Source organism: Anser cygnoides, chromosome 34, assembly GCF_040182565.1.
Source record: "Anser cygnoides isolate HZ-2024a breed goose chromosome 34, Taihu_goose_T2T_genome, whole genome shotgun sequence".
NCBI lineage: Eukaryota > Metazoa > Chordata > Aves > Anseriformes > Anatidae > Anser > Anser cygnoides.
Window position 1 is genome coordinate 1500862 of NC_089906.1, and position 25969 is coordinate 1526830.

General features: G+C 58.3%; 3 protein-coding genes across 4 annotated transcripts; 1 reads left to right on the plus strand and 2 right to left on the minus strand.

The window, feature by feature from the left end:
- The first annotated feature begins 415 nt into the window (after window positions 1-415).
- LOC106049451 (CD209 antigen-like protein C) lies at window positions 416-5373 on the plus strand. The gene is made up of 10 exons (XM_048055359.2): window positions 416-652; window positions 984-1034; window positions 1612-1731; window positions 1850-1900; window positions 2000-2113; window positions 2506-2568; window positions 3287-3376; window positions 3526-3692; window positions 4145-4254; window positions 4625-5373. The coding sequence occupies exons 1-10, from the start codon at window positions 577-579 to the stop codon at window positions 4758-4760; spliced, it is 978 nt and encodes a 325-aa protein (XP_047911316.1). The 5' UTR covers window positions 416-576; the 3' UTR covers window positions 4761-5373.
- On the minus strand, window positions 5180-13920 carry LOC106049450 (adhesion G protein-coupled receptor E3). The gene is made up of 16 exons (XM_013201785.3): window positions 13317-13920; window positions 11940-11993; window positions 11675-11824; window positions 11381-11436; window positions 11078-11161; window positions 10584-10734; window positions 10270-10377; window positions 10013-10179; window positions 8769-8936; window positions 8459-8659; window positions 7599-7834; window positions 7354-7420; window positions 6838-6929; window positions 6554-6719; window positions 6372-6467; window positions 5180-6235 (listed from the first exon to the last, which is right to left on the minus strand). Exons 1-16 carry the CDS (start codon window positions 13918-13920, stop codon window positions 6182-6184), a joined length of 2454 nt encoding a protein of 817 aa, XP_013057239.3. The 3' UTR covers window positions 5180-6181.
- Window positions 13921-14008: 88 nt separating this feature from the next.
- Window positions 14009-25870, minus strand: VAV1 (vav guanine nucleotide exchange factor 1). Of its 2 annotated transcripts, XM_066986534.1 has the most exons (27): window positions 24909-25870; window positions 23907-24023; window positions 23741-23799; window positions 23583-23648; window positions 22952-23060; window positions 22750-22839; window positions 22204-22272; window positions 21733-21839; window positions 21026-21122; window positions 20329-20424; window positions 19914-19982; window positions 19562-19648; window positions 19242-19327; window positions 18722-18854; window positions 18190-18299; window positions 17976-18077; window positions 17424-17521; window positions 16970-16992; window positions 16814-16859; window positions 16568-16704; window positions 15947-16012; window positions 15709-15740; window positions 15177-15293; window positions 14996-15083; window positions 14784-14898; window positions 14253-14401; window positions 14009-14149 (listed from the first exon to the last, which is right to left on the minus strand). In XM_066986534.1, the coding sequence occupies exons 1-27, from the start codon at window positions 25110-25112 to the stop codon at window positions 14096-14098; spliced, it is 2526 nt and encodes an 841-aa protein (XP_066842635.1). In that variant the 5' UTR covers window positions 25113-25870; the 3' UTR covers window positions 14009-14095. The 2 variants fall into 2 exon arrangements, with proteins under 2 accessions (XP_066842635.1, XP_066842636.1); XM_066986535.1 differs by lacking the exon at window positions 19914-19982.
- Window positions 25871-25969: the final 99 nt, after the last annotated feature.

Below are 25969 nucleotides of genomic sequence, written 5' to 3' on the forward strand. Positions count from 1 at the left end.
ACCAGCAAAGCCGAGGTGTGAACATGTTTTCGGGGTGCGTATGCAAATACCCAGCTCGTGGGCGTTGAAGCGCGACGGTTGTTTTGCCGAAAAGCCTCGCTGCTGGATTCCCCTTCCCGGGGCGAGCACAGGCCCTGCTGGAAGATTTGGGATTTCACCCGCACGGCGTCCAATGCCCCCAAACACCACCGCGTTGTGTGCGGGGTGGTTTTATTCACAACCCCCTAAAAACCACAGCTTTTTAGGAGCCTCTTTCAAATCCCCACAGGTGACAGAGCTCCAGCAGTGTCACCGTTTCGGTACAGCCCCGTCGCCCCCTAAAATACCGATCCCATTACCACCCCCCACCCCCCCCCCCCCCCAAAAAAAAAAACCCTTTTACTTGTGGTGGGAAGAGTGCAGCCTTGTCCCCCATTTGCATGCCACCGTCGTCCCGGCGCGGAGAGGAACCGAAACCTTGGGGCCGAACCGCTGGCCAAAATGGGGTGCCGGAGGCGGCGAGGGGTGTGCCGGGCTGCGTGCCGGGGGGTTTAGCTCCCCGCCGGGCGCCTGCGCGGCCGCTCGCCCCGGCCAAGCATGGCCCAGCAAGAGACCTACGGCAACTGGCTGGGCCCCCCGCCGCTCCCTGCCAAGCGGCTGGTGAGACAAGCAGGTAAAAAGCGGGGTGAAAACACCTTTTCTGGGCGTTTCTGGGAGTGGCGGGGGTCCCGGTGAGGTGGGGAGGCGTCGGATCGCACGGGAGGGCAGCGTCGTGGTACGGAGCGGGGCAAAACGCATTGGGATGCGCAGGGTCACACGGGTTCCGCTCTTAGCTGAAAAATCCCCTAAATCTCCAGGTTTTCACCTAATTTCACACACACAAACTCTGCGCCGGACGTTCAAAAAGCATCAGTGGCACCCTCGCCAGTGGTGATGGCGTTACAAGAGTTTTTGAGTATCCTGCTGTTATCCTGAACACTCTTTTCCTTCCCTTTTTTTGGCAGGAATTTACTCCGTTGCTGGGAAGATGACACCCCTGGGTGACTTCAGGCCGGGTAAGTCAGCATATTCACCTTTTCAGGTTTTTTTTTGTAGCACGGGTGGAAAGCAGAACTCCCTGAGGTGCCTCCCCAAGGCTGAACTGGGCTTTATTTTCAGCTCGCTCGGTCAAATAAGCCTCTATACGCGGTGTTTCTCTCTGAATTTGGTTCCTTCCATAAGATGAGACCAAATTGCCTAAAGAAACCAAAACTTGAAAATCTTCCCTGGAGAAAGTGAGAGGGAATTTATCACTCCACCCGCTTGAAGCAAGGGTTTGCAAGTTCGCAGCTGAAATTTGTCCCCTCCTGGCATGGAGGAGTTCAGACTTCAGCAGAATCGCTTAGATTTGCGACCAGGGGGAGGACCCAGCTCCGGAAGAGTGCAGCGACATTATAAAACTCCATAAAAATGATTAAATTATACCTAGTGAGAAAAATCTTGCCGGAGCTCCTGCGGATTTACCAAAACTGCAGCTAACTCTGCAAGGGGAATTGCATTTTTGATGCTTCCCGAAGGACCGAGCTGATTGTTAACAGCTGGGATTCCTGCCCAGAAGAAAACCCAAATTTCACCCATTTTTCTTTCCCGTAGCGTCCCCAGACAGCTTTGCCGACGAGGACGATTACGACGACGTGTCCGTGTCGGAGTCGGATCGCAAGCCACCACCATCCGATGAAGATCTGCGGAGCCAGAGGAGCAAAGGAGGCACAGGTAGCACCCACCTCCTCTCTCTGCATTCCCCATGCGGTCGAGGACCTCAGCGGGGCAGGATTTGACCCTAAAATGCCTTAAAAAAGCCCTCCAGTGATGCTTTCCTTCCTCTCCACAGGGGTTTACATCTTGGCGGGGAAACCGGCGTCTCCAAATCCTTCCCGAACAGGTCAGTCGCTTCGTTTTGTCTCACCTAGGCTGACACCAGAGGGCTCGAGTGGGTTTTTCTCCTGATTCCTCCCTGATTTCCCCGCACTGCTCTCCGCAGACGACCCGGAGTCCGGACGGGGCCCCAGGCAGACGTCGGTGGCCGTCCTCTACGTCTTGCTGGCGCTGAGCTTCGTCGCGTGGGTGCTGCTCCTCGCGCTGGTCTTGGTGAAACGTAAGTGGCCCCACAAGCGGCCCCGCTGGGCTGGGAGGCAGCTGGTTTGGTGAAACACCCTAAAAAAAGCTTTCTCACCGTGAAAAATAACGTGCGTCTCTTGATGCTTTAAGCACGCATCCTTGCTGATATTGTAGCTAAAGCCCATCGGTCACCACAAATACTTAAATTTCCACTCCATTACATGAGTTTTAGGGTCTCCAAATTGCCCTCGGGGTGCTACATCTGCCTCCTTCCCCCCACGCCATCGGTGCTCCATCTTTGGTCCAGGGTGTAAATTCACAATAAATCTCTCACTCAGCCCAAAAAATCTTAAACTGGGTAAATTTAGAGGTCACTGCACATTCCTTGATGTGATCCAGCCACGTTTTTTTCCATCATTTCCATTCCAGAAGTGCAAATCACGGCGGAGTTGGAGCTCTTGAAGTCGAACCAGTCAGAGACCCAAGTTAACAGTAGGTCCTTGGATGCGCAGCCCCACGGTGATGTGCTCCCAGCTTAGTGGGAGCTGGGAGGCCCTGATTTTGGGGTGTTTGTGTCCTTTCCGGCACCACGTTTCATTACTTGGTGTAAATTGAATAAAAAATGACTTTTTTGGGGGAGGGTGGCTCCTGGTTCTGCTCCATCTCTTAGTGGAACATCACCAGCTTCGGTTTGGTTCCAATTTCCACTGATCCACGGGGAACTGCTGTGGGGTAACAGCATAAATTGGGCACTGGCCAAGCTCTGGCCTCAATCCCAATGGAATTAGCCCCAAAAGGGTGCAAACAGGAGCAAATCAGCCCTCTAGGTGTCATGGGAGTTACCCTGGCTGTGGATTAGGAGCTCACCGGGGGGGAAATCCACCCTGTTACCTCTGTTACAGGACAGGAAGGGTGTAAATCCTATTGAAAATTCTGCAAAAGTCAAATATAATTGGCCAACTCCTTAACTGCTGCCAAATGAGTGATTAATTAAATGTTATTATGAGTGATATTGCAGCAAAATGTCACCCAAAAAGAAAACCGTGCAGCAAAACAGGCAGCTGGTGATGCAGGAGCTTTTACAGCCCATTTCTGCATGCGGAAATGAACTAAATCTCGGGAGAAAAAGCCGAAGATTTGGGAAACCCAAAGGGGGGAGCGGGAAAAAGGGTGGGTGGGTAGAGGGGGCTCACCCTGCTGTGCTCCCCAGTGCTGCAGGAGATGTCGGAGTCGCGGCAGGAGCAGACGAGGGTGCGGAGCGGGATGCGCAGGTACTACAAAGAGCTGCAGGACATCGCAGGTAAAGCTACGGGAGTATCGCTGTCGTGACGGTGCCCCATCACCTGGTCACGCACCAGGAGAAAAACCTGGGTTTGGCCCCAAAATGCTGGAAAACTGGGGTGACCTGTGCTGATTTTGAGACGTTTTGGGGGTTTCTTGTCCTTCCAGCGCTGATCTGCCAAACTCTCCCGGACAACAAGTGCTTGGCTGGCTGGAAGATCTTCGAGAGGAGCTGCTACTACTTCTCGACGGAGACGATGAGCTGGTCGGATGCGAAGGAGACCTGCATTGACCAAGACGCTCACCTGGTCATTGTCGAATCGGAGCTGGAGCAGGTCAGCCAGACACTTTCAAGTGAAAAACTGCCATTTTTTCAGCTTGCACAGTGCCCAAACCCCCTATTTTTAGCAGAATTCCTACTCTGGCAAACAGGGGACCTCCAAAACCTCCTTTTTTTTTTCTTGGCTTAAATTGGCCATCTGCTCAGTTATTTGAAGTAGAGACAAGTGCTTGGTGGCTAAGCCAAGTTTGGTAAAGTAAAACTTCTTTTTAGGAGTAAGTGCTAAAAATGAGTCAAAAAGGGTTAAAATATCCTTTCCAGAGCACTGTGTTTGCATTTTGCTTTAAGGCACCAAATCTATTCACTTTTTACCAAAAAATGCTGCTCAGCTGTGGTGATGATATCACCAATTACCAAAAGCTTAGAGATTCTCCATATTACTTACGGGGTCCCCAGAACTGTTGTGTTTTTTTGTTGGGGTTGCTTTACCCAATTCTGCCTTTTTAGACGTTCCTGAAGGACAACATGAACAACAGCAACATGTACTGGATGGGAGTGACGTATAAGCCGGAGGGAGGTGACTGGCTCTGGACAAATGGCAAACCTTTAAGTGTGAGGTAAAAAATCCATACAGGGATTCCCTAAAATTGGAAAATCACCCCAAGAGGAGAAAAAGGTGAATTTGAGCCACTGAAATAGGGTTGTTTAGGTAATTTTACACAAACCAAAGGGCTTACATTAGAAAAATGCTGTTATTGGAGCATTTTTTCTTGCTGGTGGCAAAACAACACAAAACAAGAACAACCTTCTGGGGTTCAGGATGGAGCTTTTTAGCAGACTCCTTCCCTTGAAATAAAAATTTCCCCTGTTCTTGGGAGAGCTCTGCCACTGTGGCGCTCTTTTTATTTTTTCTCCTTCTCCCTTTCCCTTTCCCTTTGCCTCTCTTTGTTCTTTTTTCTTCTCTTTCTTCTTTTTTCCTCTCTCCAGCTACTGGAACACGTGGAGCAAGAACAGCAACAGGGACAAGAACAGCTGTGGCACCATGGGGTCCAACGGCATCTGGTTTGACGAGCACTGCTCCCACTCCAACCATTGGATTTGTGAAAAGTCCTGGAATTGCTGACTTCAGCCATGTTTTTTTTTCCTCTTTTCAGACAATTTCCAATGCGCAAGTAGAAAAACACATTTTAAACTTCCCTCTCAGGAGCTGGACAAAGTCACAAAGCTCTGGGGGGATCTGGCTCACCCTGATGGCTCCATGCTCCTGTTTCTTGCCTGCACAAATCCCTAAATCCAGTGAAATCCTTGCAACCACGAGCCTTGCAAGCCTGGCCCACAAAACACCAAAAAGAAAAGGGTGGGTTTGGTTAAAAAAAAAAAAGCCACTGTGGAAAGGTAAAAACCCACTCACCGGCACAAAACCAGTCCCGTTTCTCCACATTGCTGAATTTCTCCTTTTTCCCCCTAGCTCCAGTACTGCACTCTGGTTTCTGCCTAACTCTCAGAAATTTCTGGAAAAATCCTTTTTTTTTTTCTTTCCACTTTTGAATCCTTTTTCTTGTATTTATCCTTCCCTTCCTGCAGCCACCAGCCCCCACCTTCTGCCCTGCCGTAGCCCCACATCCAACCCACCCCAACCCGAATTCTTCTGAAAACCCTAATTTCACTCACTTGCACATTTCTTAATTCAGCACATTATCACATTATCATCCAATAAATATTTTTTTCTTTTTTTTCCTTTTTCCTTTTTTTTTTTTTTAAAGAAACAGCACCATTCAGTCTTTTACCCCCCTAAACAAATAAAGCGGCTGCATCAGACCACCCCGGTGGCCGAAAGTTTCAGGTTAAATCCAAGGAAACACATTCAAAGCGTGGTTTGATTTTAATGATAGTTTTTAAAAGATTGTAAGCTAAAACTTGAGGGAGAGGATGATTTATATGTTATCGATCAGTCGAAACACAACGATTCATTACAGGTAACAAAATTCCTTCTCTGGGTTGAAAATTAACCTTGGGATCTCCCTCTTCCCCTGTGAAAATTAGGAAATTTGAGCCAGGCTTGAGAAATTTGCTGGAAAAATCAATAAGAAGGGGACCTGTGGCTGAAAATGAAACTGTTTTTTAGCCATTTCAGACTGTTTTCAGAGAAAAGTCCACCAGTGGTAGCACTGGCACAAAGATATGCTTCTGCTTTCAATAAAAACTTGTTAATTTAACAAGAAAGAAAATGGTAAAAATGGGAGAGAAAATGGTAAAAATGGCTTGTTTCTTGGGAGAAAATACTAGAAAAGGGGGAAAAGTGCTAAAAATGATTTGTTTCTTGGGGCAAGTGCTAAAAATGGGAGAGAAAAAGCTAAAAATGGCTTGTTTCTTGGGGAAAGTGCTGAAAATTGGTTGGATTTGTGGGGGGGGAACTCCAAAAACACTGTTCAGAGGGGAAAAAAAAACACACTGGAAATGGGTGAGATGATCAGGAATCTGGTAAAAATGGGCCGAATGTGCTGAAAAACGGTGGTTGCGAGCCGGTCCGGTGCGTCCCCACCGTCACTTCTCCCACGCGCAGCCCTCGGCGCTGTGGCTCTGTGATCTTTCCCCTTCCTGGGGGAGAAAGGGCCCGAGTTGGGGTGAAATGAGGCAGAAACAGGTCCGAAAGGTTGCAGGGACCCCGTTAGTTTCTCGCCAGCCCCCCGAACACCCTGAGGAAGGGGGTGCGAGGGGGCCCGGGCACCCTTACCGTGACGTAGGTGATCCGCATCTCGGTGGTGGGCGCCTCCTGGGGCTTTGGCGACCGCCCCAGCACCCGAAACCAGCGCCGGTAGTGCTCTGTCACCTGCGGACAGCACGTGTGGCCGTGTCCTCAGTGTCCCCTGTCCCCCCCAGATCGCCACCTGTCCCCTCAACCCCCCGCCCCGGTACCTGCCGGTTGAGGACACAGTGCACGAGGAAGATGAAGGTTCCTTGGAGGCTGTTGATGATGGTGAAGACAAAGTCCACCACATCCCTCCCCGGCGCCTGCAGCAAGCCCACACCCCACGTGCAGCCCAGGATGCAGACGTGCGCCAGCGCCTTGAACGTCATCAGCCTGCTGGGACACCCATTTTCCTCGTTTTTCTCCCCAAAACCATCCCAAATGCTCTTCCTCCAAATTAAAAAAAGAAAAAAACAAACAAACAACGCTTTCCATCAGCGCAAAAACCCACCGGGTGTTTTTTATGGCTGTGACGTCGGCGTTGAGGGAGGAGAGTCGTTTCTGCAGCGTCCAGAGGGTGATGAGAAAAAACGTCAGATTAATCTGTGCAGAAAGCAAAAAAATATATTTAAATTTCTCAAGATAGGCCTGGAAATTTGGGGTGGAAAAGGGTCAACTGTAAGGAAAAAATAAAAAAGCACCAATGCTACATGGTGTGACCTCCACCGAGCACACGCAGCCCGCGGGACATAATGTCACCCTTAAATACATGTGTGAGCTTGCTCTTTTTAGGCAAATCTCAAAAGTTGCTCAGTTTAGGGTCTGTGGGGGAGGAACCATGAGCACGATCATGAATTTGGATTGGAAAAGGGGCCGATGATACAAAACCCCATCATTAACACACCACAATGCCACCTCCACCAGGTGCACCTGGTTCATTGGACATTGGCTTAACACTGTCCTTAAAGATGTCTAAATTTTTCTCTTTCCCCTCAATTTTTCCCCTTTTCTGCAGCAAAACACCCACCAGGATGATGACGCAGACGGGGCCGACGAAACTCCAAATGAAGCCTCCCTCTGTGTTCAGCCAGCAGCTAAATGGGCAGAAAAAGGCAAAAAACACCCCGACCGCCCCGGGGCGGTTTCAGTGGCGTTGAAAACACCCACGCCCAGACGCCGTGGCGTCCTTTTTGGGGGAGATTCCAGCAAAATGCACGGTGTTCTCTGCCGATCCCACCCCTTTGGTTGACCCCAAGCCTAGGTGGGACTCACTGCTGCTTGGTGCCGTAGCCTTTGGGGTGGATGGCGGCGGAGGTGGCCACCACGATGGCTGGTAGGCCGTAGCCCACGGGGTAGATGTATCTGCGCTTGAAGCGGTTGGCGTTGATGTAGTTGAGGACGCGCAGGTTCCTGACTGTGAGGAAGAGGTGCAAACCCTCCAGGAACATCCAGGCGAAGGAGGCGAGGAAGAAGTAGTGGAGGAAGCCGGCTATGATCTTGCACGCCAGCTGAGTGGGGGGACACCGAGGCTGTGGTTGGCTCTTGGAGGACCTTTGGTGTCACCACGGGAGGTGATGGCATCTCCAGCCCTTGGAGATGTTCCAAACGCCCCATTGTGGCCTTGAACCGCGAGGGCTTTGAGTTCAGGGTGGACCAGAGACTTCCAAAGGTCTTCTCCATCCTAAGCTCAGCTGTGATTCAAGCGGCTGCACCCTCCCAGAGGAAGAAGGGACCCAACAGCCTCAAGGAACCCCAACTGGGTGGACCTGCTTTGAGTTCAGGGGTGATCTGGAGGCTTCCAAACATCCTGTTCAGCCTCAGTTATCCTAATTCAGGTGCTCTCACCCACCCACAGCAAGAATGGGACCAAGGACCGAGAAGAACCTCAACTGGTGGGACTTGCTTTGAGATGGGGTTGGACCGCAGGTCTCCAAACCTTCTTCAAACCTTTCTTACACCATAACTCAAGATGCTCAAGGAGATCCTGGGGAGACCCCAAGATGCTCAAGGAGACCTCAAGGAACCCTTGAATGCCCCGAGATGCTCAAGGAGACCCTGAGATGCTCAAGAAGACCCCAAGGAGAACCAAAGATGCTCGAGGAGACCCCAAGGAGAACCCAGGGAGCCCTTACCTCCTTGGTGGTGAGGTGCTCGGCCACGAGGAGGAGGAAGTCAGCGATGAAGAGGCAGATGCTGAGCTGCAGGTGGAGGGAGATACTGATGCTCCAGAGCGAGCGGCACAGGATGAAGGTGACAATGGTGAGGAAGAGGCAGAGCAGCGATACCGACAGCCCCACGTAGGTCACCATGTCCAGCGCATAGTTCTCATGCATCTACAGTAACATCACGCATGACATCACGCCTGTCCCATCCAAGCTCAACTGTTGGGCAAGGAGAGAATGTGAAATGGTGTGGGCACACGTGAAATACGCAGGGCCTCACCTCGTTTTTTCTGTTCATTAACACGGCAAAGGTGGAGAAGTGTTTGCAGGCGCAGATGGAGTTCGAGTTGTCCCCGCCTACGCGTCGGCAGCCCTCCGGAGTCCACTGCCCCTTGGAGCCGTTCAGCTTCCAGGACACGCAGAGCAGCTCCTCACCCTCCCACGGTATCTGCGGAGCATGACCCCGCTCGAGGTTTCAGCCCCGCATAGGGTTGGTGTCGCCCCTTCCCACCTTTGGGTGCCAACGGGGATAGGGATGCACCGAGCCTTGGCTTGGGGATGCGCCAACCCTGAATTTTCACGAGATCTGAATTTGGGAGATGCACCGAGCCCAGATTTGCTCTGGGGTGAGGATGCACAAATCTGAATTCGCACCGGGATGCGCCGAATGCAATGTTTGCACCAGGAGGATGCACCAGCCCAAATCTGCATGGAATCCTGGTTTGTACCACGATGGGATGCACCAGCCCCAGATCTGCATGGGATCCTAATTGGCACTGGGACAGGGATGTACCGACCCCAGATTCGAACCAGGATGGGGATGCACCAGGTCCGAATTTGCACCAGGATGGGGATGCACCAAGTCTGAATGTATACCGGGACAGGGCCGCACCAAATCAGGATTTGCACCACATGCAGATTTGCACCAGGAAAGAGACACACCAAATCCGAATTAGCACCAGGGCAGGAATGCACCGGTCCGGAATTTGCGCTGGATCTGGGTTTGCACCAGGGCGGTGTTTACTGAAGTGAGTTTGCAAGAAATACAGATTTGCATCAGGGTGGGGATGCACAGACCCAAAGTGGCAGAGGATCCAGATTTGCATAGGGATGGACATGCTCTGAGTCTGAATTTGCACCAGGAGGGGCATGCACCAACCCAAAATTTGCACCAGGATGGGGATGCATTGACCCAAATTTGCACGGAGTCCAGATTTGCAGCAGAATGGGGATGCACCGAGTCTGGATTTGTGCTGGATCCAGGTTTGCATTGTGACAGGGATGCACACAGTCCAAATTCACACTGGGCTGGGGATTTACACCAACCCTGAATTTACGCTGGATCTGAATTTGCACCAGGATGGGGCTGCACCAACCCTGAATTCACACCAAACCGCACCAAAGCCACGCTCCGAACTTGCACCATTGCAACGCCCCTGCTGCAACAGGTCCTGCCGTGCAATACTTGTAAAAATCCCCACCCAGCGCCTGCCCAGCAGCACCCCAGGGCCCCCCAGCACCCACCTTTTGGTGCTTCAGGGTGATATTGAAGGTGACGGGGAAGGTGATGTTGACTTTCCCCACGGTGCCGCCGACTACGTGGGAGTTGAGCACCCACTGGGGCAGCTCTGTGATGTTATTCAGCAAGTCCTCCAACCCCTTGTAGACGATGAAGGCCACCGCTTCCGTGTCTGCCCAGAGAGATGGGTCAAAACCACCCCCAAATAGCAAATTTAGGCTTCTTGGTCTCCTCCCGCACCCCCCACGTGCAATGGCCATACTTGTTGGCAACATGCTGCAGTTGATGTTCAGCTTCTCCTCGTTCACATTCAGCTCCAGTTCCCGCCCCAAAGTTATGCACGTATCATTCACCAGCTCTGTCTTGGCCTCTGATTTGGGGCAACAAAAAAAAGGCATCTGGGGTCTTTTGCCTGCCCTGAGCACCACCGTGCTCTTGCAGACTCCAGGGAATGGGTACGAGCGAAACGCCAAGCTGGCTCTCAGGGCATTGCAATGCCCCAAAAGCTTTTGGGGTGCTGCAAGGGTTCGGGGAGCATCGGGGGCACCCATGGGTGCTGGGGAGGGGGTGGCATACGTATGGTGGTGGTGTTCAGCTCCAGAATGTCTGTGTGGGCTGCCTGCAGCATGATGGCTTCTGTGCTCTCCATCAGCAGCGCGGCGGCGATGGCTCCGTGCTGGTTGCACTGCTCCTTCATCACCATGTTCTGCAGCTGGCTCAGCATGGCCTGGGGGGGCACGGGGCGGGGGGGGGGAGGCACACAGGGATGAGCGCGTGGAGGGGATGGAGGTGCGGAGGAGGACAGACACGGGGATAGATGTGTGTAGGGGGCTGGAGGCAGGGCTGGAGGCATGTAGGGGATGGACACGTGTAGAGGATGGACGTGGGGATGAATGCCCGTTGGGGATGGATGTGTGTAGGAGGACAGACATGGGGATGGACATGTGTAGGGGATGGAGGCATGTAGGGGATGGACATGTGTAGGGGACAGACACCAGGACGGGAGGGACATGGGGACAGACACCGGAACAGGAGGAACACTGGGACAGGCCTGCTGTCCCCCGTGTCACCTGAAGCCCTTCCTTTGTGGTGTTTTCACAGGTTTTCTTCAGGTCCTCAGTGGTGTTCAACAGCTGGGAGCACAACGGGGAGCTCTGGGGGGGGACACACAGGGGGGACAGTGACATTGACCTGCACCCCACGGACATCTGTCTGTCCTTCTGTCTGTCCTTCCCTGCCTCACCACCCACCCTGGAACCCCAGAATCCTCCATCTGTCTGTCCATCCATCCCTCCCTTTCTCCATCCCTCCCTCCCTTCATCCATGCCCCCCTTCTTTTGCCCAAAACCCCTCTTTTTCCACCCAAACCCCACCTTTGTCTCCTTGCAGCGTTCCCTGATCGTCCCCAGGGTGGTGACGTTGCAGGCCTCTGTAGGGCAAGGGGGTCACGGTTTGGGGAAAATGGGGGAAAAAAAGAGGTTAAAGGGCTATGGGGTGGGGAAAGGAAGGGGGTCACAATTTGGGGGGGGGAGGGGGTTTGCTCTCAGCAATCCCCCAAATGGGGAAAGAAAAGAAAAAAAAAGAGGTTATGGGGTGGGGAAAGTGTGAAAAAAGGGGAAATGAAATATAAAAAAGGGGGGGAATGGTGAAAGCGTTTGCCCTGTTACCTTGGCAGACGACGGCGGAGTTTTGGACGGTGTGGACCATGCCGTGGGGGCACCTGCAGACCCAGCGTCCCCCCCCCTGCTGCCTACTACTCGTCCTAGGGAGCCCCAGGCAGCAGCTGCTGGCGGAGCAGGACTGGGTGTCACACTGCACTGCAGGGGACATCGGGGGGAGGGGGAATGAGGGTGGGTCCCAAGCTCCCCCCCTCCCCAAAAGGATGGGGAGAGGACCCGGGTCTGAGCCCCCCCATCCCCCCCTGTAACTCACGGGTGGACGCTGTGCCGGCAGCGGCATGGAGGAGGCTCAGGAGGCAGCACAGTGCTAGAAGGGGGGGAAATTATGGGGGGTGTCAGTGCTCTGTGACACCCCCATAGGGCTCTCAACTCATCTGGGGGGCTCAAAAATCTCCTTTGGGTAGCTCCAAATCCCCCTTTTCTAAGCACGCCCCCCTCCCCACTTTTGGGGCTCAGCCCCCCTTCACTAGAGCTCAAAATTCCCTTTTGAGGCTCAAACCTTTCTTTTTGCCCCCCCCTCCCCTTTTTTGGGGGGAGCTAAATAACCCCGTTCTGGGGGCTAAATACCCCCTCAAGTCTCAACCCCCCTTTTGGGATTTCAAACCCTTCTTTTTGTGTCTCAACCCCCCCATTTAGGGAGTCCAAACACCTCATCAGGGCTCAAACCCTGCATTTTGGGACTCATCCCCCCCTCCTCAGAAATTAAAACCTCCTTTTCGGAGCTCAAAGATTTCCTATCGTGACTTAAAACCTCCTTTTTGGGGCTCAAACCCCCCTTTTTGGGGCTCAACACTTCCTATTACAAACCAAAATCTCCTTTTTGGGGCTCAGCGCCTCCTTTCGTGACTCAAAACCTCCTTTTTGGGGCTGAACACTCCCCTTTTGGGGCTCAACCCTTCCCATATGAGCTCTGCCCTACCATTTTGGGGCTAAACATCCCCTTTTCTGGGCTCACATTCTCCTCCGCCCATCTCACCCCCCTCTTTTGGGTCTCAAACTCTTCTTTTGGGGGTGTCGATCCCTACTTTTGGGACCAAACACCCCCTCTCTGGGCCCAAATGCCCCCCCATCATGGCTCAAAACCCCCTTGTGAGCCTCATTCTTCCCCATCCCAACTCAGCCCTTACCTTTGGGGTTAAGAACACCCTTCCTGCCCCCCCCCCCCCCCAAATCAGGTCTCAAAATCCCCTTTTGGGTCTCAAACCTTTCTTTTGGGGGATGTAGACCTCCTTCTGGGGCTCATCTCTCCCCATCAGAGCTCCAACCCACCCACTGGGGCTAAAAACCTTACTTCTGGGGGCTAAAAACCTTACTTTTTAAGGTCATCCCACCCGCATCAGAGCTCACCGCCCCCTTTTTCAGGGCTCAAAACCCCACGTTAGGGTTCAACCATGTCCGTTCCCAGGTTCAAAGCCACCGTTTTGGGGGCAAACCCCTCCATTTGGTATCTGACACCCCTCCAGCCTCCTCACAGGATTCAAAAAAACCTATTTTGCTGCAATTTCAATTTGGACCATTCCCTGCTACAGCCCTGACCTGCTTCCCCCTTCCTCAGTTTCCCCTTTTCCTATTCCCCTCCGTTTCAACCCAAATCCACACTGGGGTTGGGGAGGGGGTGGATATGACTCACCCCAGAGGCAGGCGGCGAGGTGGGGGTACCCCATGACAAGTGACGGGGACGCGGTGGCACCACGGCACTGGTGGCAGAGCGGAAGCAGCACTGGACGGCCCCAAAACCACCGTTCGGCCCCAAAACCGCTTCCCTCCCCCTTCCATTCCCCCGCCTCGCTGCGGGCTGAGGCCCGAGGCCACTCGTGGCACCTCAGGGCAGTGACGAGGCTCCCCCCCCTGGACACTTGGGGTCCTGGTGGCCTCGTCCCTGGTGGGACACTTGGGTCCCCTCCCAGGGACAGTGACCCCATAACCTTGTCCTTGTCTGGATGCCCGAGTCTCTTCCTGATGACAGTGACTCCATAACCACATCCTCCTGACCCCATAACCACATCCTTGTCCCCTACCCGGATGCCTGGGTCCCTTCCTAGTGACAACGACCCCGTAACTTCATCCTTGCCATAATACCTGGGTCCCTCCCTAGTGACAGCGACCCCATAAGCACATCCTCGTGACCCCATAACCACATCCTTGTACCCTACCCAGATGCCTGGGTCCCTCCCTAGTGACAGCGACCCCATAAGCACATCCTTGTGACCCCACAACCACATCCTCATCGTCATCCTCGTTTATTGCCCCTCCTGGGCAGGAAGAGGCATAAATTAAATGGGGAGGGGGGGGGCAGGGGGGGATGCAGTGACCTCCGGGGGTGGGGGGGAGGGGGGAGGGGACACGACAGGACACAGGGGACTGGGGTGGGGGACATGAGGTTGGGGACAGGACTGGGGGATCCTGTGGTCAGCAGTACTCCGAGTAATCCTCCTCCACGTAGTTTGCGGGGAACCAGCCGACCTGGGGGAGGAAGGACACAAGGAGGGGGGTGAGGACCTCGGAGGGGTCCCTGAGGGGGGTCCCGGAGGGGGTCCTGGGAGTGGGGGGGGGGAAGGGGCCGTACCCGCCCATAGATCTCGCCTTTCCACCAGCCCGGGTGGCCTTTCTTGCTGAGGACGCGGATTACATCGCCCTCGCGCAACGTCAGCTCCGTCCGGTCCCGGGCGCAGAAGTCGTAGCGGGCCTTGGCCGAGCCGAAGCTGCGCACGGCCCCTGGGGGGGGCGGGGACGATGGTGAGAACCCCCCGGCCACCCCCTGGCCAAGTCCCCGCCACCACCTGGCTCTCCTGGTCATTTGTCCCCCCTTGGCTGTCCCATGGCCGTTCTCTCAAGCCAACCCTTGGCCATCACCCTTGAGGTGTCCTCATGACACAAGTGTCCCCGTGACACAACTGCCCCCTTCAGCGTGCCCCTGTGACCTCACCCATAGCCCCCCACCAAGACCCAATAACTTGTCCCTCTTTGGCCATTCCTCCCCATCGACCTGAGGACGTTGGTACAGGAAAGAAGCCACCACGTCCATCCCACCACCACGAGGCCACCACCTCCATCTCACTGCCACCACCTCCGCCCCAACCCACACCCCAGGTCCTACCGGGTGGCCAGGGGCCAGCCCGGCTCTCGGGTTCCTTGAAGGGCACCAGCAGGGCCGTGTCGAGCGCCTTGAAGCAATCTTTGAGTGAATTGCGCTGGTAGAACTCCACCAGTTCCTGCAGATGACACAGTCAAGGGGTCACCACAAGCCCCCAGCCCCAACGGGGGTCCTCCAGGCACCGGGGTTGGGGTGCGGGGGGTTCCAACACCCACCACCAGCCCCTTGAAGGCCTTCTTCTCGGTGAGGCGGTAGAGCCCCTCCGCCGTCATCACCTTGATGTGCTTCACCTCCGTGCGGTACCTGGATGTAAGGACATGGTGGGGCTGAGCTGGCGATCCTCCTGTCTCCCCCCCAACCCCAGGGGTGGTCCCCGGGGGTGTCCCCAGCCCCTACTTGATACTGATGGCAAATTCACCGGCGTCCTTCACCCGCTGCCGCACCAGGAAGGCGCCATCCGAGCAGGGTGTCAGGATCTGCTCGGCTTCCCCCCGCTCCATGGGGCCCGCGTACCTGGGGTGGGACAGGATGGGGGTCCTGAGCCCCCAAACCAGCACCCTCCCCACCTTCCTGGAGTGATCTGGGGGCTATGGGACAACCCTGAGGAAGGATTTGGGGGCTCTCATAAAGGATGGAGACATCAAGGGGGGGTTTGGGGGAGACAGGATGACCCAGGGGGGTGGTTGCAGGAGGGATGAAGGACCCCAAGAAGGGATCTGGTGGGGGGGTAGAGGCTATAGGGTGATCCCAGGAAGGATGGGGTGCCCCTGGGGAAGATTCATGGGGTGCCAGGGGCTGTGGGGTGTTCCTTGGTGAGGATTTGGGGTGGGGGAGTCTGGGGCCTATGGAGGTCCCAGGGGAGGATTTGGGGTGGTCTGGGGGATTTATGGGGCCTCCAGGGGAGGATTTAGGGGACCCCGACACCGACCAGAGGTAGACTGAGAGATCCGGCAGCGGCGTCTGTGGGAAAGAGGCAGAGATGGGGGTCAAAGAGGGGGACAGAGGGTGACTCCCCCCAGCCCCCCCCCCATATCCCATATCTCCCTCCCCCTCCAAATACCAAGACACCCCCAAAATTTTGGGGATATCCTCACAGGGCCCAACCCCTGGGGCTCCTTGGAGCCATTTTGGGGTATCTCAGGGGGCTTTGATGTCCCTGTACTCACGCAGATGAAGGGTCTGACAGCGGCACAGGGGAACCAGCCCACGTCACCGTTGACCACGTTCCTGCCCTGGGGACAAAGGACCATGGTGCTGGGGTGGGGGCCATGGGGGTCCCCTGGCCCCATAACAGGGTCTGTCCCCGTTGTGGGGGTCTGGGATGGCTGTGGGAGCCTGGGTTATCTCCATCGCAGGGGTCCACCCTGGCCATGAAGGTCCAACCCCATGGTGGGGGGTTCAGCACAGCTGTGGGTGTCCAGAGCCATGGTGGGGGGCCATCCTAGTGGTGCGGGGTCGTGCCCAACCCCATAAGCATCCAGTCCAAACACAGCTCCCCAGCTTATCATTGGGATCTAGTCTGGCCCACGGTGGATGCAGGAGGCTCTGACTTCACCACATGGGTCCAGCATGGATTTGGGGGGCTGCCCCAGCCCCTCCTAGAGGTCCCTCCCCACTATGGCCACGGTGGGGTCTGTCCCCACCTTTGGGGTCCTTCCTGCCATGGTCATTGGGGTCCATCTTCACCATGGCCATGGGGGATCTGTCCCCATAGCAGAGGTCCATCCCCACTGTGACCATCGGGGTCTGTCCCCACCGTGGTGGCCCTGTCCCCAGAGGCTTCCCACCTGCCACCAGAGCTGCTCGGCCTCGGCCACGGTGACCTCCACGATGTCCCCAGGGCTGAGCCGCAGGGCAGGACCCATGGCCCCCGGTGGTGGGGGCACCCCGCCATAGTGCTGGTTCGCCTCCATCTTGGGCAGCCCTGGGGGAAGGACGGCACATGATGACGTGGGGGGGGGGGGGATGGACACCCCCTCGACCCCCAAACACGAAGACCCAGATGTCCAAGACACCCCCAAGGTTGGACTCACCCAGGTCTCCCCGTTTCTTCTCAGGACCCGGTCGCTGTGACTTGTTCTGGGGACCAGTGAGATCCTGATGAGCTCCAGAGGGTGACGGCACCACCAGGACCTCCCCACTCCCAAATCTGGGGCATTTCAGCCCGTTTTCCCCCATTTCACTGTTACCTTCCTAGTGCCAGAGCTCGAATCTGGGACAGAGAAGAGGAATTGCTCGTTAGTGGGGGGTAGTTAACTCCTGCCCTGGTTAATGCTTGGTGCTAATTAGGTTCCTGGGGGTGGTGGTCCTCATTAGGGTACTCCACAATGCCTAGCTCCACCTGGGCTCCCATAAGGCCCTCCTCCACCCCAGGTCATCTGTTTATCCCGCAATGTCCTGCTCCACCTTGGCCATGTTGTATCCCACAGTGCCCCCCTCCCCATCCTGTGATGTCTGGCTCCCTCACCCCACAGCATTCTGCCTCCCCCATCCCACAGCATCCTGCATCCCCCATCCCACAGCATCCCACTCCCCTGTCCTATAACATCCCGCTCCCCCATCCCATAACGTCCCACTTCCCCATCCCATAACGCCCCGCTCCCCCATCCCATGAATCCCCCACTATCCCATAATGCCTCTCACCAGCGCCGCCCCTGCCGCAGGTCCCCAGCCGCCCCAGACACTCCTTGTGCGCGGGGGCCCGGCACCGGCTGCAGCGGTACCCCTGGTAGAACGTGCCCCTGGGGGGCCACCGGGACACGGGGGGACACAGGGACACAGTCAGCCCATGGGGACACCCCTTGGCCCACCAACCTCACCCACCCGGGCTTGGCCCAGTCCTGGACCCACCTTGGCCTTGGAGGCAGCCAATCCTTGACCCACCAGGTCCTTGGCCAACATTGGCGTTGACCCAACCAGAAACAACCCACCGTGGTCTTCACCCACCGTGGCCTCGGCTCAACCAGGCTTGAACCACCCAAGGCTTGACCTTGGCCTTGGCCCACCCAGGGCTAGACCCACCCAGGTCTTGACTCACCTTGGGCTTGACCCACCTGGGCCTTGACCCATGAAGACCTCACCCCACCTCCAACCACCTCCCCGGGGCCTTCCCTTTCCTCAGAGCCCCCCACCCCCACCGTTTCCCCCACCAGCCTGTCCATGGAGGGATCCGAGGACATAATTCTGGTCTCCCACCTCAGCAACATCTGGCAGGCCTTGCAGGATGTGGTGTCCTCGAAGGAGAACATCTGGAAGTCGTGCCCATCAGCCAGCGCGTGCTCAGGGAAGATGTTGGAGCTGGCGAGAAATGGGGGGGACTTGGGTCTAGTGGGGCAAATCCGTGCCCCTCGAGGCCACCCGACCCCCTGGTGGTGCAGGTTCCCCCGTCCCAAGGTGTGGGGGCACCTACAGGGCCATCTCGAACTGCTCCAGCCACTTCTTCTTCAGCTCACGTGTCTTGAAGAAGAGCTCGTAGCCCTGCAGCCCAGCCGTGTCGATGAGCAGGAAGGTGTGGGTCCACTGTGGGCATGGGTGGAGGCCATCGGTGCCCGGCTTCACTGACCCCAGGTGCCTGGGGTCACCAGACCAGGGCACTTGGGGCCACCAAGGTCTGGGCACTTGGGGCCACCAGACCGGGGTGCTTGGGTTCTCTGGGAGGACACCGAGGTTCCTTCCTTGGGGACTTGGGCCCACCAAGGACCTGAACTCTTGGTCCCCCAGACACGGACACTCGGGTCCTGTAGGGTCCCAGATTTTGGGGTTCAACGGACCCAGACACCTTGGCAAGAAGACATCTGGGGCCACCAAGGACCAGACACCTGGGGCCACTGGGCTCCAACAGATCCACTGAGGACCTGGACACTTGAGTCCAGCAGATGTGGATGCGTGGGGCCACCAAGGACCCGGACACCCGAGTTTGGGACACCTGGGTCTCATGGTACCTTCTTGCCGTCACGGGGACCAAGGCCACCATCCCGCAGTTGGTGGCTCTGCAGGTCCACAACTTCTTTGGCCTCGTAGGAGTCCCCCCGGCGCTTGCAGATGATCAGGGCCTTGTCCAGGAGGAAGCCATACCTGGGGACGGGGACAGGGGTGGCACGGGGTCCCCCAGAGCCCCTCATGCCCCAGGATGTCCCCCCCCTGCTGCGCAGTGGCTCCTGTTCTGTCCCCTGCTCTGGGCACAAGGGTGACCCCAGGGTGTCCTCGTTAGTGTCCCTGTTTTCTGATGTTCCCATTGTGTCCCTGTGCTGTCCTGATGTCCCCATGGTGTCCCCATGATGTTCCTGTGATGTCCTAGTGGTGTCCCTGCAGTGACCTCACAGAGTCCCCATATCCTCATGGGTGTCCCCAAGGTGTCCTGGTGGTGTCCCCATGTCCCTGTGGTGTCCCCATGACATCCCTGTTGGTGTCCCCGTGGTGTCCCCACGATGCTCCTATCGGTGTCCCTGTGCCCCGTCCTACCTGTCCACCTTGGAGCGCCGCTCGGTGCTGGACACCTTCAGCTCCCCGTCGATCTTGGGGCGCCCGAACTGCGCCAGGGACTGCGGCTGGGGGGGACACCGGAGGGGACATCACTGGGGGCAAGGGGGGGGCCCAGGGGTGCCAGAAGGGTCTGGGATCCCGGGGGGAGGCCCCACCACATCGTGGAGGCAAAGCTGAACACGCAGAGGGACCAGGAGGGTCTGGGGTACAAGGGGGGGGCGCCAGGAGAATTTGGGGGTGCCGTAGGGGGGTCAGGGGGTGCTGGGAGGGGGGTCGGGGGGGCCAGGGGGGGTCCCCACCATGTTGTGGAGGCAGAGCTGGACGCTGGTGAGCTGCTTCAGGGTCTCGTTGTCCCGTTTGACCTCGTTCACGCACTGCGCCAGGTCCTGGGGGGGCACCAGTCAGACACTCCCAGACCCCCAGGGACCTCCAAGACCCCCCTCCAAGATCCCCAATATTCCCCCAGGAGCCCCTCGCACCCCAAGACCCCCCCCCAGAACCTCTCCAAGAGCCCCCAGAACCCCCTTGAGACCCCTCCCCAGGACCTCCCAGGATTGCCCAGACCCCCCAGGACCCCCCCAGACCCCCCAGGATCCCTCAATACCCCCCCTTCACCCTCCCAGGACCCCCGCAGTGGCCCCCGGCCCCCACCCTCATGGCATCCAGGGCCGCCCGCAGCCTCTCCCTCTCGGCCGGCTCCGGCGTCAGCTTCACCAGCTCCTAAAGGGACGGGGTTGGGGGGGACAGGGCTGGGTCACAGGTGTCCCACCCACCCCAAGGGACTCGGCTGTGCCCCCAGGGGACCCAGGTGTCCCCCTGGATGGGACCCAGGTGTACCCGCCCCCCCCAAGTGATCCAGATGTACCCCAAGGGACCCAGGTGTCCCCCACCCCAAGGGACCCTTCGATCCCCAAGGGACCCAGGTGTCCCCTGAAGGACCTGGGTGTCCCTTGGGTCCCCAGGTGTCCCCCACCCCAAGAGACACTTCCATCCCCAAGAGACCCAGGTGTCCCCCGAAGGACCCAGGTGTCCCTTGGGGCCCCGGGGGTGTCCCCAACGAGCAGACCTGCAGCAGGAGGTGGTACTTGAGCACCCGCTGCATCGGCACCATCAGCAGGTCCCGCAGGGAGAAGCGCCCGTTGTTGGCTCGCTGTGAGCACTCCTGGGGGGGGGGGGGGGGGCACGGGGGTGTCACGGGGTCGTGAGGGGTCACAGAGGGTCTGGGGGTGGCCATGGGGTGGCCAGGGAACCATGGGGGGGGGGTCACAGGGGTTGATGGGGGAACATAGGGAGGTCTGGGGGGGTCAAGGGGGGGGGTTAGAGGTTGGGGGGGGCTCAGAGGGGGTCATGGGGGTCCCAGGGAACTGGGTTATGGTGTGTCAGGGGTTCATGGGGGGGTAGTGTGTGTGGGGGGAAGGGGTCAAGAGGGGCTGGGGGGGGGATGTCACATGGGGTTATTGGGGGTCACAAGGGATGGGGGGACACGGGGGTCACAGGGGGCCTGGGGGAGTCCGAGGGGTGATGGGGGGAGATGGGGGGGCTCAGAGGGATGGGAGGGGGGCTCAGAGGGGACTGGAGGGGGGGATTCACAGGGGTCTTGAGGGATTGGGGGGGTCCCAAGAGGAGGGGATCCTGGTGCCATGGGGGGACACAGGGCTCTATGGAGATAGACGGGGTTCTGGGGTGGGGTGGGGGGGTCAGCGGGGTCCTGGGAGGGGTCAGGAGTGAGGGGTGGGGGGGTCGGGGGCGGCATTCGCACCCACCTGCAGCTTCATGCGGAGGTCGGTGCCGGCTGCCAGCTGGTCCAGGCGCCGGGCGGCCGCCTCCACCTGGCTGCAGTAGCGGCCGTAGAGCAGGAACCTGCCGGTCCCAAAAGTGGCCAAATTCACCCCAAAACCCACCCAAAATGTAGCCAGAACCCGGCTGACACCTGACCCCGAGTCGGAAACGAAATGGATGGAGTTGGACCCAAAATGGGGGAGATTGGACCCAAAGGGGAATCATGATGAAGCCAAAATCGGGCTCGAAATCAGACCCCAAATGGGCAGAACTGGGCCCAAAATGGACCTGAAATTAGAGCTTAAATGGGTGGAATTAGACCTAAAATGGGCCTGATGCTGGACCTGAAATCAGACCCAAAACAGGCGGGAATGAACCCAAAGTGAATGGGATTGGACCCAAGGTGGGCTCCCTATTCCCCAAGGACCCCCCAATGCCCCCAGGACCTCCCCAATGCCCCCCAGACCCCCCATTTTCCCCCAGAACCTCCCCCCGGACCCCTCAATGCCCTCAGAACCCCCCATTACCCCCCAGGACCCTCCCAGGACCCCCCAATGCACCCCAGGCCCCCCATTGCCCCCCAGGACCCCCCCCCCGGACCCCCCAATGCCCTCTGAACCCCCCATTACTCCCCCAGGACCCTCTCAGACACCCCAAAACCCCCAGGAGCCCCCTCCCCCCAGCCCCTCACCTCTCCTTGTAGGCGAGGAAGAGGGGGGGCAGCCCGCGGCCCCCTCCGGGCCCCCCCACTGCCCCCCGCAGCTCCCCCAGGAAGAGCCGGTGCAGCTGCAGCAGCTCCTGCACAGATGGGGGGGTCAGTGCCAAAATGGGACCCCCCCCCCCCCTTTGGGACCCCCGAGCTGTGGTTACTGGGGGGAGGGGGAGTTACTGGGAGCACTGGGAGGGGTAACTGGGAGTACTAGAAGGGGTAATTGGGAGAACTGGGCTGTTACTGGGAGCGGCTGCTGGGGGTTACTGCACCTAATGGGAGCACTGGGTGGGGTTACTGGGAGTACTGGGAGTGGGAAATGGGGGTTAATGCAGTTACTTGGAGCATGGGGAGGGGTAACTGAGAAGACTGGGAAGGGCTACTGAGGGTCACTGCAATTTCTGGGAGCACTGGAGGGTCACTGGGAGGACTGGGAAGGGTTACTGGGGTCACCTCGATGTTGATGAAGATGCTCTCGAGGTCTTGGGGCTGCAGGAAGTGCCGCAGCGGCCGCAGGAAGTGCTGTGGGCACTGGGGTTACTGGGAGCACTGGGGGGGGGGACTGGGGGCGCTGGGGAAACCTGTCCTAGCGCCCCCTTGTTCCCGTCCCCGTGTCCCATCCCCTGTGTAACCGTCTGCTTCCGTGTCCCCCATGTGTCCCGCCGTGTCCCCTTGTGTCCCCAAGTGGTCCATACCCCCCCGTTTCCCAGTGTCTCCCCCAAATGTCCCCGTGTCCCTCCCCAAATGTCCCCATGTTCCCCCAATTTCTACCCCCATCCCCACATTCCCCCATGTCCCCCCCAAATGTCCCCATGTCCCCCCCATGTCCCCATATTCCCCCATCCTTTTATGTCCCCATGTCCCCATATTCCCCCGTGCCCCCCCATGTCCCCCATACTCCCTGCATCCTCCTGTATGTCCCCATAACCCTCCATGTCCCCCACGCCCCCCCCATGCCCCGCCCCCATCCCCCACGCCCCCCCCATGTCCCCCTCCCACCTGGCAGATGGACTCCAGGGTCTCCGTGTACCTCTCCTCCGTCTGCCGCAGCTCCTGGAGGCAGCACAGCCTCCGGTCCACCTCCACCTTCTGCAGGGGACAGCGGGACGGGGGGGGGGGGGGGGGGGCACGATGACACCCAGACACCTGGCAGCAAGCCCGGGGGGGGCGGTCCCAGGCACCCGGGGGGGGGGACACTCACGGTGGCCGGGGGGGCCTCCACCCGCATCAGGTCCTCGTAGATCTCGTCGCCGTCGTCCTTTTCGGCCTCCACGCAGTCGTAGAGGTCGTCATCCTCCTCTGCCGTGTCACTGCGTGGGGACAGCCCGGTACCTCCCGCGCCCCAAATACCCCCAAATATCTGCCGGGACCCCCCACCCACATAACCCTGGAAACCACCCCAAATACCTCTGGGTACGCATGGATTACCCCGAGAGTACCCCCAGACCCTATCCAAGTACCCTGGAGCCCCCAAAGTACCCCCCCAAGGTACCCCCCCAAGGTACCCCAGGAATCTCTGGGTCTCAATCAAGAACCCCCAGATATTCTGGAGGCCCCCAAACCACCCCTAAATTGCCCCAATAATTCCCGAAGGACCCCAAAGCAAGCCCTGAGCCCCCAAGGACACACCAATACCCCCCCAAATGCACCTTGAATACACCCCAAAGCCCCCGCGACCTCCCAGCCCCCCTTAATACCCTCCTGGAGCCCCTAAAAGCCCCTAAGACCCCTTAACATTCCCCACCCTCCCTTAATACCCCCCTAATGACCCCCGATACCCCCCTAATGACCCCCAAAGGCCCCCCAATCCCCCCCCAACCTGCCCCACTCACTCAATGAGGTCTGAGAGGCCGCTGTAGATGTCGTCGTCCCCAACGCAGTCCTCGGTGGGGAAGGGCCTGGGGAGGGGGGGCGGGAACACAATATGGGTCCCATGGGGACTGTCCCCCCCAGGGTTGGGGGTCCTGGGCGGGGGGTCTCCTGCACTCACGTGAAGCCTTTGCTCTGGGCAATGGGGGTCCAGGACAGTGTGGAGAGGGTGTCGATCACCTGGGGACAAGGATGGGTCACCGGGGAGGTGGTGGTGGCTGGGTCACAAGGGGGGGGGAGACGGCTGGGCACCTGGGGGTCCCCAGGCGTGTCCCCAATGCCCCCACCTTGCCGAAGTCCTGGACGTCGAAGAGGTCGAAGGCGCCGAAGAGGCGATGCTTGGGGAGCCCGAACTTGTCGGCGCAGGCGGTCAGGAAGGTGCGGATGTTCCTCAGGCACAGGAACTGCGGGGTCACACATCACCGTCACCCCCATTGTCACCGCCACCCCCACGGTCACCGTCACGGTCACCCCCATCCTCGCCATTGCCCCCCAGAACATTTTCGGCAGCATTTTGTCACTGCCACGCCATTGTCGCCATTGTTGTTGTGGTCACCAGCATTGTCACTGTCACCCTCATTGGCGCCATGGCCATGGCCAGCAACCTCATCGTTGTGGCCATGGTCATTGTCACCCCGATGGTCACTGTCACCATCAACATCACCCTCGTTGTCCACATCACCTCCACCGTCATCGTCACCCCCATTGTCACCATCACCCCCACTGTCACCATCACCCCCACTGTCACCATCACTCCCATTGTCATAGTTGCCTCCAGTCACCATCATCCCCATTGTCACCATCACCCCTATTGTCGCCATTACCACCATTGTCACCACCATCCCCATTGTCATAGTCGCCTCCACTGTCACCATCATCCTTATTGTCACCACCACCCCTATTGTCACCATCACCCCCACTGTCACCATCACCCCTATTGTCGCCATTACCACCATTGTCACCACCACCCCCATTGTCATAGTCGCCTCCACTGTCACCATCACCCCTATTGTCACCATCACCCCTATTGTCCCCATCAACCCCATTGTCACCATCAACCCCACTGTCAATATCATCCTCATTGTCACCATCACCCCCCCCACCACCATCACCGTCACTTCCGTTCACACCAGCCCTATCGTTGTCACTGTCCCCATCATCCCCATTGGCCCCAGCACTCCAATACCCCCACCCTGGGGCAATCACCCCCCAACCACCCCTCCCTGGGGCAATTCTGTCCCCGCTCCCTATTTTCCCCCCTCCCGGTGGTTTCTTGCCCCTGGTCCCACCTGTGACATCTGAGGGCGGGGGCAGATGTCCCGGGGGGGCACGGCGCGGGGCAGGAGAGCGTTGAGGAGGTGGCAGAGCAGCACCCCATCCCGCAGGGCCTGCGCCAGGTCCCACACCTGTCCCCCGGGGCTGCTGGCCCGGTGGCCCGCGGGGAGCACCCGCGCCGCCACCAGCCAGCGGGCGCACTGCCGCCACGCTTCCATGGTGCTGGAGGGGGCCAGCGGGGGGGGGTCCTGGTGGGACCACGTCTGCGGTGGACGAGATGGAGGTGGGTCCTGGTGGGGTCACGTCTGGGGTGGAGGTGGGTCCTGATGGGGTCACGTCTGGGAGGAACCGATGGAGGTGGGTCCTGGTGGGGTCACGTCTGGGGTGGAGGCGATGGAGGTGGGTCCTGGTGGGACCAATTCTGGGGAGGAGCCGATGGAGGTAGATCCAGGTGGGGTCACGTCTGGGGAGGAGCTACTACAGTTGAGGTCCAGGTGTGATCACTTCTAGGGAGGAGCTGATGGAGATGGGATCCTGGTGGGACCAATTCTGGGGAGGAGGCGATGAAGATGAGGTCCTGGTGGGACCTCTTTTGGGCAGGAGCAGCAGCAAAGATGAGGTTCTGGGGTGCAACCCCTTCTGGAGAGGAGCCGATGGCGATGGGATCCGGGTGGGACCAATTCTGGAGAGGAGCCCACGGCAGTGGGGGGTCCTTGCCCCCCCAGGACGCCCACGCCTGGGGAGGAGATGATGGCGCCGGGGCCCCGCGGCGCGGCCGTGGGGAGGAGCAGGCGGCAACCTTCGTCTTCCTACCGCTGCCACCACGTCCGGGAGGGGACGCGTTCCTTCCCCCTCCGCTCCCGCGTCTCGGGGTGGTGGTGGTGGGTGGGGGTCCGGTGGCCTCGGGGACCCCCCACCTGGGGGAAGAGAGGTGGCGGGGCCCGACCGAGGCCTTGGGATTGCGGGGGGCCGGAAGCCGTCGGAGCGGGGTGCTGCGCCTGCGCCCCGGGGGGCCGCGGGGGATGGCGGGAGCAGGCGCCCGGATGTTGGGCTGGGGAGGAACTAGCACCCTTGG

Coding starts and splice junctions, on each gene's coding strand:
- LOC106049451 (XM_048055359.2), top strand. CDS start 577: ATGGCCCAGCAAGAGACCTACGGCAACTGGCTGGGCCCCCCGCCGCTC. Junction 2,114..2,505: donor CGCGCTGGTCTTGGTGAAAC/GTAAGTGGCCCC, acceptor TTTCCATTCCAG/AAGTGCAAATCACGGCGGAG. Junction 2,569..3,286: donor GTCAGAGACCCAAGTTAACA/GTAGGTCCTTGG, acceptor TGTGCTCCCCAG/TGCTGCAGGAGATGTCGGAG.
- LOC106049450 (XM_013201785.3), bottom strand. CDS start 13,920: ATGACGATGAGGATGTGGTTGTGGGGTCACAAGGATGTGCTTATGGGG. Junction 10,735..11,077: donor CCACAAAGGAAGGGCTTCAG/GTGACACGGGGG, acceptor GTGCCCCCCCAG/GCCATGCTGAGCCAGCTGCA. Junction 6,930..7,353: donor CCGTCTGCGTCATCATCCTG/GTGGGTGTTTTG, acceptor CTTTCTGCACAG/ATTAATCTGACGTTTTTTCT.
- VAV1 (XM_066986534.1), bottom strand. CDS start 25,112: ATGGAAGCGTGGCGGCAGTGCGCCCGCTGGCTGGTGGCGGCGCGGGTG. Junction 18,855..19,241: donor CGGCGCTCCAAGGTGGACAG/GTAGGACGGGGC, acceptor CCCCGTCCCCAG/GTATGGCTTCCTCCTGGACA. Junction 15,741..15,946: donor CTGTCAGACCCTTCATCTGC/GTGAGTACAGGG, acceptor TCTTTCCCACAG/ACGCCGCTGCCGGATCTCTC.